This window comes from Symsagittifera roscoffensis, chromosome 1 (assembly GCF_963678635.1).
Source record: "Symsagittifera roscoffensis chromosome 1, txSymRosc1.1, whole genome shotgun sequence".
NCBI lineage: Eukaryota > Metazoa > Xenacoelomorpha > Acoela > Convolutidae > Symsagittifera > Symsagittifera roscoffensis.
In genome coordinates this window covers 39,689,337-39,705,479 of record NC_087062.1, presented here as the reverse complement: position 1 = coordinate 39,705,479, position 16,143 = coordinate 39,689,337, and the positions used below count along the sequence as shown (strand labels likewise).

The 16,143-nt window shown below is 36.5% G+C and overlaps 1 protein-coding gene across 4 annotated transcripts; it reads left to right on the top strand.

The window, feature by feature from the left end:
* Positions 1–10,204: 10,204 nt before the first annotated feature.
* LOC134844289 (uncharacterized) lies at positions 10,205–15,887 on the top strand. Of its 4 annotated transcripts, none has more exons than XM_063860911.1 (4): positions 10,205–10,294; positions 10,529–10,848; positions 13,076–13,409; positions 15,545–15,887. In XM_063860911.1, exons 2-4 carry the CDS (start codon positions 10,606–10,608, stop codon positions 15,754–15,756), a joined length of 789 nt encoding a protein of 262 aa, XP_063716981.1. In that variant the 5' UTR covers positions 10,205–10,294; positions 10,529–10,605; the 3' UTR covers positions 15,757–15,887. The 4 variants fall into 4 exon arrangements, with proteins under 4 accessions (XP_063716981.1, XP_063716991.1, XP_063717000.1 ...); XM_063860921.1 differs by having other exon boundaries at positions 10,208–10,279; XM_063860930.1 differs by having other exon boundaries at positions 10,234–10,288.
* Positions 15,888–16,143: the final 256 nt, after the last annotated feature.

Below are 16,143 nucleotides of genomic sequence, written 5' to 3'. Positions count from 1 at the left end.
TAAATTTAGAGTTATGTTGAGAAAAGGCGCGTTTTAGGCTGATCCATCTAAAATGGATAAAAAGTCCACTGTCCAATAAAAATAATGGTATTCATTTGAGTATCCAACCCTGTTATTAACGGCGTTCTCGTGTTTCAGGTATTTAGAGACATACAAAAGGGGACGTGTTTTTTTTTCTGGGGTAATTTGGTTGTAGAGTTTCCTTTAAACCATAAAACTCATCGTAATTTGATTACATAGTATATTTTCAATGAAGTACATTTAGAAAATTATAGCTCTGAAATCGAATTTTGGGCCAAAACAAAAATATATAAGTAAATTTTGAAATAAAGTATTGTTGTGTCTCGGAATTGGAAAATGAGACAAATCGAAAAATGAAACTTAAATTTAAATTTTTTAAAACTTAAAAACTTTAGAATGTCTTTGAAATTTGCAAACTTTTGTTTGGTTGAATTTTTATAAGTTTGTATAGCCATTGTGTCAGGATATTTTTATGATCGATAATTATTTTTAAAAATTTCAATACTTTTATGCCTGATGTCGCAAAAGTGTGCCAAAACATTCCTAATTTTACGTCTTTAATTGCCTGTAAAATTAAGAAGTAAATAACGAGAGCTAAGTAGTAGTAGTAGTAGAAGTTGAGGCTTCTGAGTCTTGGTCCTCATGGGTCGTAAGACCCGTTATTGTTGTTACACATCAATTTAGTTGTCGCATTTAAAATAAAATTTTAGTCAAGTTTTTTGCAGTTATTACAGTGAGAACCTTGGCAGATGATTCCCCAAGTGCACTCATTACCATACATGAAAGTAATGACAAAACATTTCCATTAGAGTTCGCTGATGTTCTTTTTTTTTCAATTCGTTTCCGTAATTCTCGAGACTTTTGATTTACATAGCCTATTTTGCTTAACTCGGTGTTCTCCCCTACAGAACTGTCTAGCTTTGTAGTCATGACGTTTTTCAAAGTAAACAGAAATGTCAAATTTGGAAATTTATATTGATAGATAGAAGTGCAAGTCTTGCATTTCAAAACGCAGACTCAAAGGTAATAATTTTAGTTTAGTTAGTCGTTCTTTGTAATCTTTTATAGAGGAGAGGATCCACTTTGTGTCCATTAATTGTACTTTTTCAAAATACATTTTATTTTGTTTTGTTTGATAGCGAAGCTTGTGAACAATATGTGATGAATGCAACCAGTGGATGAATGTAGTTTATTCATCTACGAACAGTCCCTGAAATATTTTGTTTCAGCTGAAAGAAAGCTCGGGTTGCTTTTTGAACACGTCTGTTGCAGTTATAATTCCAGTTAAGGCTATGAATTAACATTAATTCTGCGTCTTGGTGAACGTTGGTGGCCTCCAACTCGACATTATTTAGGGTTGTTGTCAGGAGTTTAATAATCAGGAGCTTACATCTGCTTGCGTGTTTTCCATAAATTTTTTGCTGCACCAGTTATTAAGTTGTTCAGCACGTTGATTCAGGTATTCGCTGTTGAGTGCTATAAGTTTAAAGTCATCTGCAAAGCCGAAACTTTCCGGATCTGGGCTGGCGTCTGGCAGATTGTTGATAATTTTTTTTTTAATTGGCCGAGTTTTCACCCTTGTGGCACACCACTCGTGACATCTCTATAATCCAATTTCGTTGTTTATTTTCATAAACTGTTTTCAATTTTCAAGATATGAAATGACCACAAAGAGTAACTTTCGCCCATTTTTAAAATCAATTAATTTTTGAATTAAAAGGTCGTGGGCAACTTTGTCAAATGATTTTCAAAATTTAGGTAGAGTTTAGTAAAATTTTGAAATTTCTTGTCATCGTGTTTTGTATAATGAGTAAAGAAAAAGCAAATGTTGGATGACTGCTGATCGTTGCTTTCGAAAACCAAACTGATTTTAGCGTACATAATGTCGACAAGTTTCATAAAATTTATAAAAGAATGTTTTTTCGAGGACTTTTGATAAACAGCACAAAACACTGATTGGTCGATAGCAACCAACATCAGCTTTACTAACTTTTTCGAAAATCGGAGAGACCTGACTTGATTTTCAAAAATTGGGGTACTGTCATTGTTTACGATTATTCTAAAAAAGAGTAATATTGACTTGCAAAGCGTTTTGCAACAAAAATTAAGAATAAGTTTACAACGCAACCCATTTTATTTAATTGTAAACTGCCGAGAACTGTTTTCACTTTCTTTTTGGTTATTGTTATCCGGTTGACTAGATATTGCCGTGAATTGATAGGATGAGGATTTTTAATATTGAGAACATTGTAAAAAAAACTTTTGAAAAATTCAGGCTTTTCTTGGTCAGTTTCCCAGTTGTTTCCTTCTTGTTGAACTGTATGAGGGATGGAGAGAGTTTTTTTATTGATTCCAGATGCCTTTGTATGCTACTGAAACGTCAATTTTTGAGCACATCTGCTTCAAAACCACTTAAATCTTCGTCGAGTTGTTTATTTGTTTTTTTTTGAGGCACTTGATTTTGAGTGATCTTTATACATTTGGCCGAAGCCACTGTCGTTTTTCGCTTTCGAGTTTTTTCATTTAGGAAAAAAGTAGTATTTGATGCCAAATGTGGCAAGGAAGGTCGAAGTTTTGTTACCTTCGGAACGTTAGTTTTGATATTTTTTATCCAATTTTATCTATGATTGACTAGATGATTAACAAAACTATAACTGTAAGAATTGAAGGGTTTATCAATATTTGCTTCAATCACATAATCCCAGTCTGTTTTCTTATACGCAAATTTGGTTTGTCTGGGAAAGACTATCTGTTTTTTGCTCGCCTCCAACGTTACTGCTATTTTGAGATTGCGTTAAAATTGTAAATGCAAACGAACGTTTTGGCGCATTTTCAGGCACCTTCAGGTTTTAAAAACTCTAAGCTAGCTGTACAAAATGATCAAAGATCACAAAAAGTGTCATGTACATCATTGTTTCAAATTTTTAGAATTTCAACTAATCGAAACTTTACAAATATTACTGAATTTATGTAACAACTATTATGTAACAATTTTACATTTTTTGTCACAAATTTCTGAGAGTTTTCAGATTTTTTTTTTTACAATTTCGTTTTGTCGCTTATTTTTATGTTAGCATGTAAGTTATTTCGAAATTTTTTCCTTGTTTTAGCCAGAATTTTTTGATTCTGGAACTATAGCCTTAGTGTCAGCTCCCTAGTTCTAAACTCGTCGCGCATGTTAATTGCCGGTCTCTCTTTCCTAATGAGCAGCGCCTCTAATGTAAATAATTTGATGCTGCTCGACAACTGGTCGATTATTTCCCGTTTAATTTCCGACTTACCACTTTCACTACCACACTGCCTTATATGATGTCCAACTGGGGTATCCTCTTTTCGGTGTTCCTCGATCCTTGTGGTGAGATGTCGGATCGTCTGGCCAACATAGATGGATTTGCACCCACAACATTCAAGACTGTACACCACTTTTGATTTTAGTTCACTGGAAAAGGAGGATTATAGATAGGGCATACAAGTTTTCATTTTCCTCGTCGTGAATTTTATCTGCGCATTGGTGATATCGCGCACTTTTTTTTCTAATGTCTGACTGTGATTACCCCTATATTGGACCATCAAGATGGGTGGTGAATCACTGATATAATCACAGGGCTTCTTTTTCACAGCCATGTTCTTCTTGTTTTTGCCCTCCCTGATGATCTTTTCAAGGGCATGGGATGCAACCCGCGACGACCAACTTTCCGGATATTGGTTATCTAACCACTGCTCACGGCTGATTTTCATAGCCTTATCATATTCTTCCCATGTTGACGTACTGCGGAAAACCCGGTGAACAGTTCATTCAATCACACTTCTCTTGTACTGACGGGGGGCGCAGCTTCTAAAACTTAGTATGGTTAAAGATCGGAGCATGGCCAAAGTATACGAGTCGAGTACCGAGTACTCGGGCAGAGTTCGAGTAATTGATATTTCGAGTTTGAGTATTATATTCCTAACTTCGACTTTCCGAGTTCGAGTATTTAAAGGTGACGAGTATTTTTTCCGATTTTTGACCTTCGGGCGACTGAGTATGAATCACTTGCAGACCCGTATGTCGCCGAAAACCCACGAGCGAAACCTGTTTCTACACATGAACAGTCACTCTATGTTATAAATACTTTGTGTGATGCGTTTCTCTAATTTAATTTTCATGTTAAAAGTGCTTTCGTCGTGATCTCCGAAAAATTCAGCATAAAAAATACCCTAAGAGTCACGAGAAGAGATACCGATTGATGTTTTTTACATTCGAGTGTTTGAAGGTCGAGTTCAAGTACTAAGGAAAATACTCGATGAGTTTTCCGAGTCGAGTAATGGTTGGTTTCGAGTTTCGAGTAGCTACACTTCAGCGTACTCGTAAACCCTTAGAATGGCTTATTATCAATGGAGTAATCTTTAAAGCGTTTTTTTGTCGATTTTACGTTCGATTATTGGATCTGGGTCATTGGTTAAGATCACATCAAGTTATGTGCTTGCAGCATTGCTCAAATTAAGGTTTTTGAAAATTTGTAATATATCATTTTTGTAATCAACGCTCGAGCTCATTTGACTCCATTTGGTTTTCGAAAATTTAATATCGTCTGCGGTTACAACTTGTTGATAACTTTCTTCAGCGGTAAGTTTGCAGAGGTCTTCAAAAAACGTATTGAAATCTCCAAACTTCCTTTTATAGTGAACTCTCCTGGAGGATTGTCAACTGTACATACTAATGGAGGCTTCGGCTTGGTATAAATTTTAACAGCAGTTTTATTTTCTTCACGCGTAAATTCACTTTGATCCTGTTTAACATCATTTCTCACTGCTTCTAGTACACCACCGTGTTTAGTTTTGAAACAACTTGTTTTTCTGTCACTGCGAAAAATTTTAAAATCTGGGGGAATATCTGATGTGAGAGCAGAATCGGGAATATCCGATGTTAGCCACGTTTCAGTTAAGCAAACAAAGTCGTAGTTAGATTTTGATAAAGTTTTTCCTGTTTCGTTCTTCTTTTGAGAAGAAGTATGCTTCTGACATTCAAAGACAAGATAGTGACAATTTAGAGTCGTTTGGCATCAGTCTCACTTTCGGTTGCAGCAACTGATGATTTATCGACAAATTCAACCTAATTATCGTCGTCTTTTGATGCCAGTTTTAAGTTTCGAATTCCTGATTATCCATCAGAAATCACCCTTTTCTTAAGCAATCAATTTCTATTTTGGTATCGAAGGGGAATAGTTCGCGACCTAGAAACACCACATGTTGAGCATATTTCAAACGAAAGGCAGATTTCAGGGCAAGATTGTTACTCAATGAACTTTCAAGATTAATTAAAACAAACAAACAAACAAAAAAAGAATTAATTCCCTTATTAAAAATAAGGCATAATTTATATAAATAGATGAACAAAACTAGGATCTACAGAAAGAGCAACGGCACTTCAAAAACCAAGTGCATGAGTTTTCACGATTGAAGAGTTTAGAGCGCTCTAGTAAGAAGTCTTTGAGGGTACTGCGAAAACGGCGCAAAGAGGTGAAAAAGTCGATCTCCGTTGTTTTCAGCATGTAGTTCACGGCACGTGCTGTTCTGTGGGTGAAGAACGTCTCGGTTTACCATCTTCTTGCGGGTTTCACTGTCATCAACGTGCTGGATCTTGATGTCGTCACCTTAAAATAATAATACGCAGCAAAAGGGAGTTCTGAGTCGCCATTTAACATTTTGTGGAAAAGGATAAGGTCGTTAAATATAAGCGTGAAGGATATGGGAAGCGAATTCGTTAAAGAAAGTTGCTTTAAATAGGGTAAATTACCTGTAACCCAGGTAAGACATTTCCTGTTGAAATTCTCAAGCTTCCTTAACATAGTTAAAGAGGGAGACCACACAGGACTAGCATACAATAAAAAACTTTTAACACAAGTATTGATGAACATGAGTTTAACAGAAAGTGGAATGTGATATGGAATAGAAAGTTTGATAAAATGAAAGCTTTTATTGCTCGATAGAAGTTTTTTTACCAATATGGTTTGACCAAGTAAGATCAGAGCTAACAAGCAGACCAAGGTCTTTGAGTAAATTAATAGAATGAATAGGTTGGTTGTTAACAAAAATACAATCAGGAAATTTGCCATTGAATATAATGAAATTGCACTTGTCTTTATTGATTTTAAGACCATTCTGAGTACACCAATGAGTGAAACTGTCCACATCAGACTGTAAATCACTGCAATTTGTCTTACAAATGAATTTTGAGTCATCAGCGAAAAGAAAACAGTTTGAATGATTAAATATATCAGGAAGATCGTTAATAAACAATATGAAAAGCAGAGGACCCAGTACGCTCCCTTGAGGTACACCACTAGTAACTGGTAAAGTGGTGGAAATGCTTGTTCGAACTTTAACACATTGAAAACGGTTTGAAAGATAAGAAATCAAAAGAGCGGTAAAAATATCGTCAAAACCAAAAGCAGCAAACTTCTGTACAAGAATGTCGTGCCTGACAGAATCGAAAGCTTTGCTAAAATCGAAATACATGGCAGCGCAAGGAATTTTGGCATCATGAGTGTGATATACTTCATCTAGATATGAGAGCATTTGCGTTATGGTGGAACGCTTCTTGCGGAATCCATGCTGAGCATTCGAAATTTTGTATCGGACTCGAGGGTAAATATAATTGAACAAAATACGCTCGAAGATGAGCGAAAGAGGAGGAAGTATGCTAACTGGCCGATAATTAGTAATATCATAAGGAGAACCAGATTTGAAAACAGGAGTGATGAGTGCAGTTTTCCAGGAATCGGGCCAAACACAAGATTGTATAATGGATAAGAAAAGGAAAGAAACAAGCGGAGAAAGAATGCTGTGACAGGATTTATAAATGAATGCAGGTATATTATCTGTAGAACGAGTCTCTTTGCATTTAGCCAGGAGCTCGCCAACAATACTGGGGGAGACATCAACTTCGGAAAGTTTGATTTCCGAATCAGCCAAACCACCACCAGCAGAAGGACTATTTTCAGATAATTGATAAACAGAAGCGAAATATTGATTGAAAGTCTCACTAATTAAAACATCGCTCTCGACCTGTTTGCGTCCCCAAAAAAGTTTAGTAGGGACAGGTTGAGTTGATTTAAATTGGTCCAGAAACATAAAAGCATGCTTGGAAGAATTCGGCGAAAAACGTTGAATCAGCAGAGTTTTATCGAGTTCAACTGAGTTTGAGAAATCATTCTCTAATTGAGACAGATATTGGCGATTAAAACAATTCAAATTGTTCGGAGTTCTCAGTTTATTAGCAATATGAATAGAATGAGATGAAAAATAGAACGGAAAATCTTTTCTGCGAGTCGTAATTTTACGACATGAAGAATCAAGTGCTTGACAAACAGTTTCGTTGAACTTGTCAATGAACTCATTATGACAGTTAGAATGCAAGATAGAGTATAAGGGCGATATAGCCCGACTGAAACTTTCTGAATTAAGACTACTTTTTGAGTAAGTGACAGATCGCTTTGTAGTAAAATGTGAAATTGAACTTGCAGCAAATACATGCGCAAAAACAGGAAAATGATCAGAAAAAGCAGTGGCACCTCGAAAAACTATGAATCGATGAGGATCTGAAACGCAGAGCAAGTCAAGGATATTGCCCGAAACTATGGTGCTGAAATCAACAATTTGAAGCAAGTCAAGATCATCTAGTGCTGTCAAAAATTTGTTTGAATAATCAGAAGTAGCAGTGTGTGAGCTCCAGCAGACATCAGGAAGGTTGATGTCACCGAGAACTGCGGTAACAACTCGGTCTTTCGCAACTTTGCGACCGAGACATTTTACAACCTCATCACGGTGGTTAAACATAGCCTCAACAAGCACAGAAGAATCAACTCTGAATAATGAAGTTTGAGGTGGATTGTAAATCAATAAGAAACTATAAAATGCTTTATGGAAATTAATAATGATAGAACAGCAAAAATCAGAGTAAGAAAAGGATGATAAAATACTGAGTTCCAGGCTCACACGGACAGCAATAAGCACTCCTCCATGTGCTCCTGAAGTTCTGTCAATTCGCATGAGGACGTGATAGCCAGAAGCAGGGAAGATTTCGTGATTCTCTATCTCATCATAGAGCCAGGTTTCGGTGATAAACAGTAAATCAATGTTGTTAGAAAGCAGAAAGTTGCGTAGCTTGAGACGTTGAGTACTTGTTATCAAGCTTTGAGCGTTGATAAGACACAACCTCAAATCCGCTAGTCATTCGGGTAACGGAATTTCCACATTATTATGGTAAAGTTTCAGGTTTTTTATCTTGAGATCGCTCTTTGGAATGTTGTCTTTGGTGGAAACATCAGTCCTCAGTTTCAATATTTTACGCAATTTGATTTGTTCAGTAGGAGACAGAGATTTTGAAATGTAAATGGGAGATTGAAAGGATTGCAGTTTGTAAGCTTTAGATAAAACTTTGACACAGTCAAATTGGGAAGTAAATTCAACAAGTAAGGTGCGTGGGCGCGTACTGGTAGCAATACGTTTTCCCAGGCGCTTGAAAGATCTAACTTTAACAAAAGAATCCTCACCTAGGTGATTCAAAATAGCAGTAATATGGTGAATATCAGATTCAGTTTGCGATTTGAAATCACCTCTGTTTTCGGATATACCATCAATTTTCAATTCACGAGTCCAAGTATTATCGACAGGAGAAGAAATTGCTGGAACTGTAGTAGGAGTTGAAGCAACTGCGGCGTATGTTTGAGCAGAGCTCGAAACTGTACCAGCAATTTCAGTAAATTTCTCAGTAAGTTTATCGGTAAAATTAGATAAAATAACTTCGATCTTTGGAGTAATAACCTTATCCAAGGTGTTGTCCAAGATTTTCTGATTGATTGGTTCATTGGATTTCAGACACTCACCACAGACGTATTGAATGTTGTCAATCATGGTGATCTGTTGAACGAGTTCTGGTGATATTCCACAACACTTGTCATGCATCCACTTCCTACACGAGTAGCAGAAGATCCATCCACCAATCGTCTCAGAACATTTGTTACACACATCTTGTTCAGCAGTTGAATTTGCTCGATTCGTGCGTTTGATCGGAGCCATTTATATGAAACTATTTAATAAGTTTATCACAACAATTAGGCTGAGACCCTCCAATGTCGTTTTTGATTTTTCCTAGGCGTTGGACTTTGCTTAGACGTTTATATTTGATTTTCAAAAATTTTAGAAGTTTTTTTACGGCGAATGTGTTAGAGGGCATTTGCTCGTCTGGACTTCCCGTTTCTTCCGTAATACCACGTACTCGTATGCCGAGTTGGATTTGATTTGACAGGGTGGATTGATTTTTTTAACCACTTTGCCACTTTTTACAGAACTCAATGATTCGATGAAAGTTTTGAGCTTGTTTTTCTATGATCGTTTGTGTCAGTTTTAAGTTGTTTAATAACTGTGTTAGATTTCGCAATACTTTGCGCGAATTTGGCTTTTGAACTTTTGTTGCTTATGTGACCGTTGATAGAGCTGCTAATAATATCGTGCCACAGGATGATTTCACGCTTGTTTATGGGTGACCCACATTCGAGGAGGTTTTGAAGTTTTTCAGATTTTGGTGTTTGGATAGAAGCTCAGTCCACCAATAGCAGTTAGAACGGGTGCCGTAGAGTTTTAAGTTAAACGATAGACCTGATTCTTGGTCTTCATTAGAGAAATGGCTTCTTCATTACCGGGGATGGTTATTTCTAAACCAACCCCCAGCAGGTTTTCCGCTCAGCGCGAAATTTTTAGTGATGAAATTAGTGGCGAGTGTAGAATTTAGAAATTCAAATCCTTGATTTTGGCGTTAACTTTTCGCTGCTATTGTTTTCTGTTTTGTTTGCCTTTATGCGATATAGTGGTTCAGAAATGATGCTAGTCAATAATGAAGGGAACGGTAATCAGGGTAGGGCACTTATTAGGTTTACATCTCTGGGCAAGTTTAGTAAGTTCAGTTTTTCTTCCGGGTACATGAAAAAATTCCAAAATGTTGTCGTAAATTTGTATTTGGAAAAATTTGCAAGTAGCAACAAATTCGTTTTCGGATTATTGTATAAAAGCATTTTACTGCTGGTTTATTTGTATAATAGGTATTAGCTCAATATAGTGAATATTGGGTTGATCTGTTTAGTAGCGTACGTTCATAAGATAAAGATATGAACTTTCAATATTGATGCTTTGAGCTTGAACTGATGGTTTTATTTACCGATTTAGTTTTATAAGCTAGTGCTAAAGTGAGAGAGTTGCAACGATAATATTTATCTCTTCAGTAGTTCTTGTATTTGTACTGATACAACCACGGCGCAATTTCTTTTTTTTTAGACTCAAAAACGGTACCGTAACCTCTTAGACCGCGCTACCGAACAACTCGAAGGATTCAAAGTAAGAAAAAGGATAGTTCCGTAAAATTGTTTCGACATTTTCGTAAAAATGTTTCGGCATTTTACATGTTTTTGATCAGTTGCAACTTTTTTCAGAAAGTTTGCCAATAGTTCGTGTCTAATGGCCGTGGTTGTAGATCGAAAAATTATTAAATTGAACGGCAAACCGGTGAAGTTATATTGAATTGAAAGTAGCTTGTGCTACTCTGTTGTCATGAGTATTAAAACAGATGACGGGATAAACAGTGGAGATTCTAAGATCACTGGTGGTCGTGCAGAAAGTCTAGGGCATGTGGGACTGCATACTGAGGAGAGTGAGATGCGCAGTGTATACGACAGATGGGCGGAGTCATTTGAAAAGGACATCGAGGAAGATGTTAAATATGTCGGACACTTATCGCTGGCAAAGGTGGTGCAAGATTATTACTACAGTGAAGTCGATTGTCTAATTAGCCAGGTTGAAATCTTTCTGATTTGTCATTTATTTTCCCAAAAAATTCCCAGCGGTCAGCTTTCTACAAAATATAAGTTTCTTAAGGAAAACGTATTTCTGTCATTTTCATAATTGGATGAATTTTTACAATCAGAAACTACGCGTTTTGTCTGATCTGCATAAACAAGCACTTGTGTTATAATACAAGTTATTTTTTCCAACCTAATTTGCTCAAATAAGTGCACAACTATTGTTGTTGTTGTTGTTCTAGCTACATCGATCTCTGCTTTGAATTTCTGATTGAATTGGATAGATCGCTTATGTTTGAGAGATAGAGAATATGCGTTAATAATTGTTTTTTTTATCTCGTACAATTATTCACTGCTTTATCTCCAGGATTTCTAAGGGGAAAACCTGGCGTAGAAACCGAACCACCTGTACCAGTGATAGCGTCTTCTTGCTGGTGTCGACAACTTCTCTGTATGGTACACTCAAGAGGAAGGCTTTTATGTTATTAAAACATGTCCATTCTAGAGGACTGGTTATTCGGGGTGCGGAGAGATGACTGAAACTCCGTGCCTGATTCAAGCGGAGAGTTTTCAGTTAGTAGAGAGAACCGAGGAAAAAACCTTTTCTGGAAGTCTATGTGTTACGCTGCAGATGTTTGGCAGCTTCTTCGGGATTATCTTACAAGCTCTCAATTGTAAGGGAGGTAGGGAGTACCCAGAAATGAAATGGATCATCGGTGTTGTGTTGTCCGATGTAACAACTTGCGCAGATGTCATAATGTTAGTTTCGTCGTGCAGATGTGTGATGTCACTCATTCTTAAGCACCCTGATGTTGCTCTTAGCGCATTGTTCTGTTTCACTTGGGGGCGCTGCCAGGTGGTGAAACTCAGGGTAAGGGTCCAAATGGGAGCTGAAGTTGTTCATGACACTTTTCTCAATTCTCTTGTACGTTACTTTGAGAGTTTTGTTCGGAAGCTAGCGATTCGAAACCTGTAACCATTTTTTTAGTAATTCAAAGCTTCACGAAGCTAACATGTGTACGAGGACCTGACGATCAAGTTAACGACCTGTGGGACAACCCCGTTGCAGTCGTAAAAAGGCTTAACCTACCAAGATAAAGGGTTGAGGTTTTTCTCAGCTCTTCGCACTAATTAAAAACTGCTCCCTAGAACGGGCTCAACGCTACTGTCAGAAGGGGCCTTCTCGCTCACAGCAAAATCTGGGAGAACCATAGTTACTGTTTGGCGTACGATACGAAACGATTAATCAATTTGCGCAATCTTAGATTGTGGAATACTGAAACGAAACGATAATTGAGACACGACTTGGACGACCCCTCCCTTTGCAGCTACAAACAACAAAAACAGCGCTTTAAAGCCTATTTTCGCGATTAAACCTTTTATTGCCTTTTGTAATTTTTTCTTATGGTTTGAAGTGCAGTTAAGCCTCTGCGTCATGGGCGTTTTTCTGTTTAAAGAACTTTTATCTGCAATTCAACTCTCTTAAAGGATTGATTTTTTTGTACAATTCTGAGAGATACTAATAGAGTTCGTATGAAACTAATAGAACTTTGTTTGCACAAGCATAGCTTCTGTGATAGTATGAAATTTCTTTTTTTTCCAATCTAAGTACCAAATATTGTTGCGATGCAATTGTTGCGACAAAATGTGTTCATTTTGATCCAGCTATTAAGTACAGCCAATGCTGAGGATTTTAACACAGACTATTGCATTACAAATAGCACTTTAGCTTCAATGTATCATAGTTCTGTAGCGTAGAGGTAGGGAAGGAGACCTGCAGCAAAATAAGAGGGTTCGAGCCTGGGCAGGGTCGGATGTTTTTGATGAACTTCTTCGTATCCTAATTAAAATGCGTCCTCTATAAACTGAGGCATGTTAGTTGGTAAGTTTCTTTTCAAATTGACTGGTACTGCTAATGCATCATAATTAGCTTGCATCAGTTAGCAGTTATGTAGACTCATAATTGGCGTGCGTCACCGAAGAAATTTTGTTTGCTCAAAGTTTTATTCAATCAGTTTTTCCTAGTAGCGTTGTCGGTCATATTTTTGCTTGTGTATGCGAAGTGCAACTTCGCCTCTGCATTGAAAATAGATTCCTAATTTCTGAAATATAAAACGATTATCGGATTTACTCGATGATTAAAGGACGATGTATGTGGCTGATTTTCCATGTAATCTATAAAAAAATTCAATTAAAAATATTAATTGATTGTAATTGCTTAGGCCACTGATGATTTCAATGAGGTACATATTTCCAGTGTTAAAACGAAGCCGACCGATGGCGTGGATGTCTTGGACATTGGAGCAGGAACTGGATTGGTAGCAACAGCTCTTGTCCCCTTCCAATTCAGACGAATCGACGCTTTGGACTTGAGCCGGGAGATGTTGGCTCAGGCCAAATCTCTGGGACTTTATTCTCGTTGCATACAGGCCAGTCTTAATGAACCACTGCCCTTGGACGAATGCAGCTACGACCTCGTAGTATGTGCTGGTACCTTCACCCTCGGTCACGTAACAGCACACTGCATCCCTAATGTGCTCAAGGTGATGCGACCAGGTCGGTCGACGCGTTTGGTTTTGAAATATTTCTGGCTTTTAAAATAACTTCTGGCTTTTAAAAGTAGCGAGAGTAGTGTATCAGTGTGACTCTATTTATATTTCCATCCTAGCTCGCCAATAAAAGTGCTCATTTGGTGGAACTTATGCTATAATAACAATCTAGCACTGGAGATTTCATAACATCTTCTTTGCCTTACTTTGGCTAGTCTTTGACGATCGTTAATCGTCCGTGGCTTAGAGGGATGGGTGTGAGACCTCAAACCTCGAATCCGATACGTAGTAAAAAAATTTTATTAATTCGAGGTTCATTTATATTTTCGTTAATTTCATTTTATACAGCTGCTTTTCTGTCCTTATCTCGTTCGTGTTTGGGATGCGCAGCTTCGCCTCTCTCCATGAATTAGTAATTTTTGTGCTAGTTAATTTAAATTTCCATAAATAAAAAATTTCAATCGTCGCATAAAAATAATTTTTTCTTAATCTTCATATTGATTTTCAATTGACTATTTGATTTTAAAGCCCCGTGTACAAATAAATAACGCATTTTTATATCGAAATAATTGCTGTTGTAACGCTTGTGGTTAGCAAGTGTTATCAAATCGTAATATAGAACATTTTTTCAGGTTAACCAATTGTTCAACAAAATCAATTGATAGCTTGGTTCATTATCAAATCAGATTCAAATTGTACCTTCATTGGAAAGCGCCCGGGCTTCGAATGCTGTCAGAAGTTTTTTACATCCTTGAAAAAAATTTTCGAACTCTCGTTTGGCTTGTAAATTTATTTCTCATAGCACTGCATATTTACCCTTGCGATAAGCAATGGTATTGCAATCGGGTACTAGACTTTTTTCACGTAAATAACTTTGTTCACAGAGTAGTCAATTTTATAGTAATGTAAATTTTAAGACATGCTCCATGTCTTGAAAATTCAAATGAAACTACCGCATCTAGGTAGTATTTAACTGGAGTACGTTTCGTGAAGTAATGACTTTTTCAAGCGTTACAACAGCAGTTATTTCGATATAAAAATTCGTTATTTATTTGTACACTAGGATTTAAAATCAAATAGCCAATTCAAATCAATATGAAGATCAACGAGAAATTTTCTTGAAAAATTATTTTTATGCGGAGATTGAATTTAATTTCTGGAAATTAGAATTAACCAGCGCAAAAGTACTAATTCATCATTGAGTTTTTTCGGGTTCGTGGTTTTTCGGCCCAGTTTCCGTTGGTTGATTTTCCATTTTTTAAAATGACTTTTTTTACCTGGTACCCTTTTTTATCGGCCTACTTTGTTAAGCATAGAAGTCTTTTTTTAATTGCTTGTTTTTTTCAATTTATTTTTCGACTACAAGTTTTCAGCTTATGTGTTTTTGTTTAGTTTTGATGGCCAAAAAATGTTTGTTAGACAAAAGCATGTGTTATGAAAATATACTGGATAGGGTTTTTTATATATTTTTTGACGCTTTCGATTTTCTTTTTCACTTTTTGCAACAGTTTTAGTTCAGTGGAACCAACTCAACAATTTCCATTTGTAAAATTTTACTTTAAATCCAACGAATGGTTTGTGTAAAGCTGTTCTGAATGTGCGGCTACGTCCAAATTCTCAACACAGAAAGTTATGGCCCTTCGAAAAGTATCCTCCCAAATCTTCAGATTTTGCATTCAATCGAAACTACCGATTATATGAATCTCTTATCCATAAGCTGCTACGCCCAAATAATTTTTTTAAAAATGTATGATTCGCGGAAAATTCTGGTTTTTGAACTTCGACTGTTTTTCAGAAACTTTTTGAATTTTCTAAGAAACTACCCTAAAATATGAAATGAAGGCTTCAATCGAAAGAGCTGGCTGGGAGAATTTTGACTGCAGAATGGCGACTCCTTGACTTTTTACAAAAAATATGTTTTTGGGAAGATTGCAATTTCAGAAAAATCTTCACTCTTCTTATTTATTTTAGTAGAGAACAACTATGGTTTTGGGCAAAGTCAAATTTTTGAAAGAAAATATAGAACATGAACATTTGTATTTTTCTATCGCAAGTGATGCGACTGTTTCCGCTCTGTGATTAGCAAGCGTTATTTCGAATTATTTTTGATATCTTTCACAGTTTGAAATAAATTTTTTTTAGGTGCTCTCTTCGTTTTCGGGGTTCGAGAAGACCTTATGGAAACAGATGAGCTAAAGAACTTCTACGGTTTTCCGCACTTTCTAAATCAATTGGAAAAAGAGACTCAGCTGAAAGTAGAGGAGAGACGAGACAATATGCCTTATCATCTGCTGGCTGGAAAGAGTTTCAATAAGCCCCTGCACCATACTATATTTGTCTGCAGACGCATCTGATTTTCAAAAAAAAACACAAAAAAAGTTTCAATCTTGCTATGATTTTGATTCAAACGTATCTTGATTATTTTTTTATAATTACTGCAACGCTACGGGCTAAGTGATTTGATAAAAATAACAATTTTGAGAAATTGATTTTTCTGGTCAAGGAAATCGGTTAGGCTCGACGTCTTGGATTGATGCCAATAGCTAATGTTCACAACATGCTATGAATGTTTCCTAAATTGTGTCATGAAAGAAATGTGCGAGTCTGTTGATAATATTTCTAAGCGTGGAAGGTTTGCGTCATTTTTCACTTAAGCGTGTCGCTTGTTTTCTCGAAGTTACATGTATTTACCTAGGGCTAACTGTTTGGTACAATTGAATTTTAATAAAATAGAGTTGTAC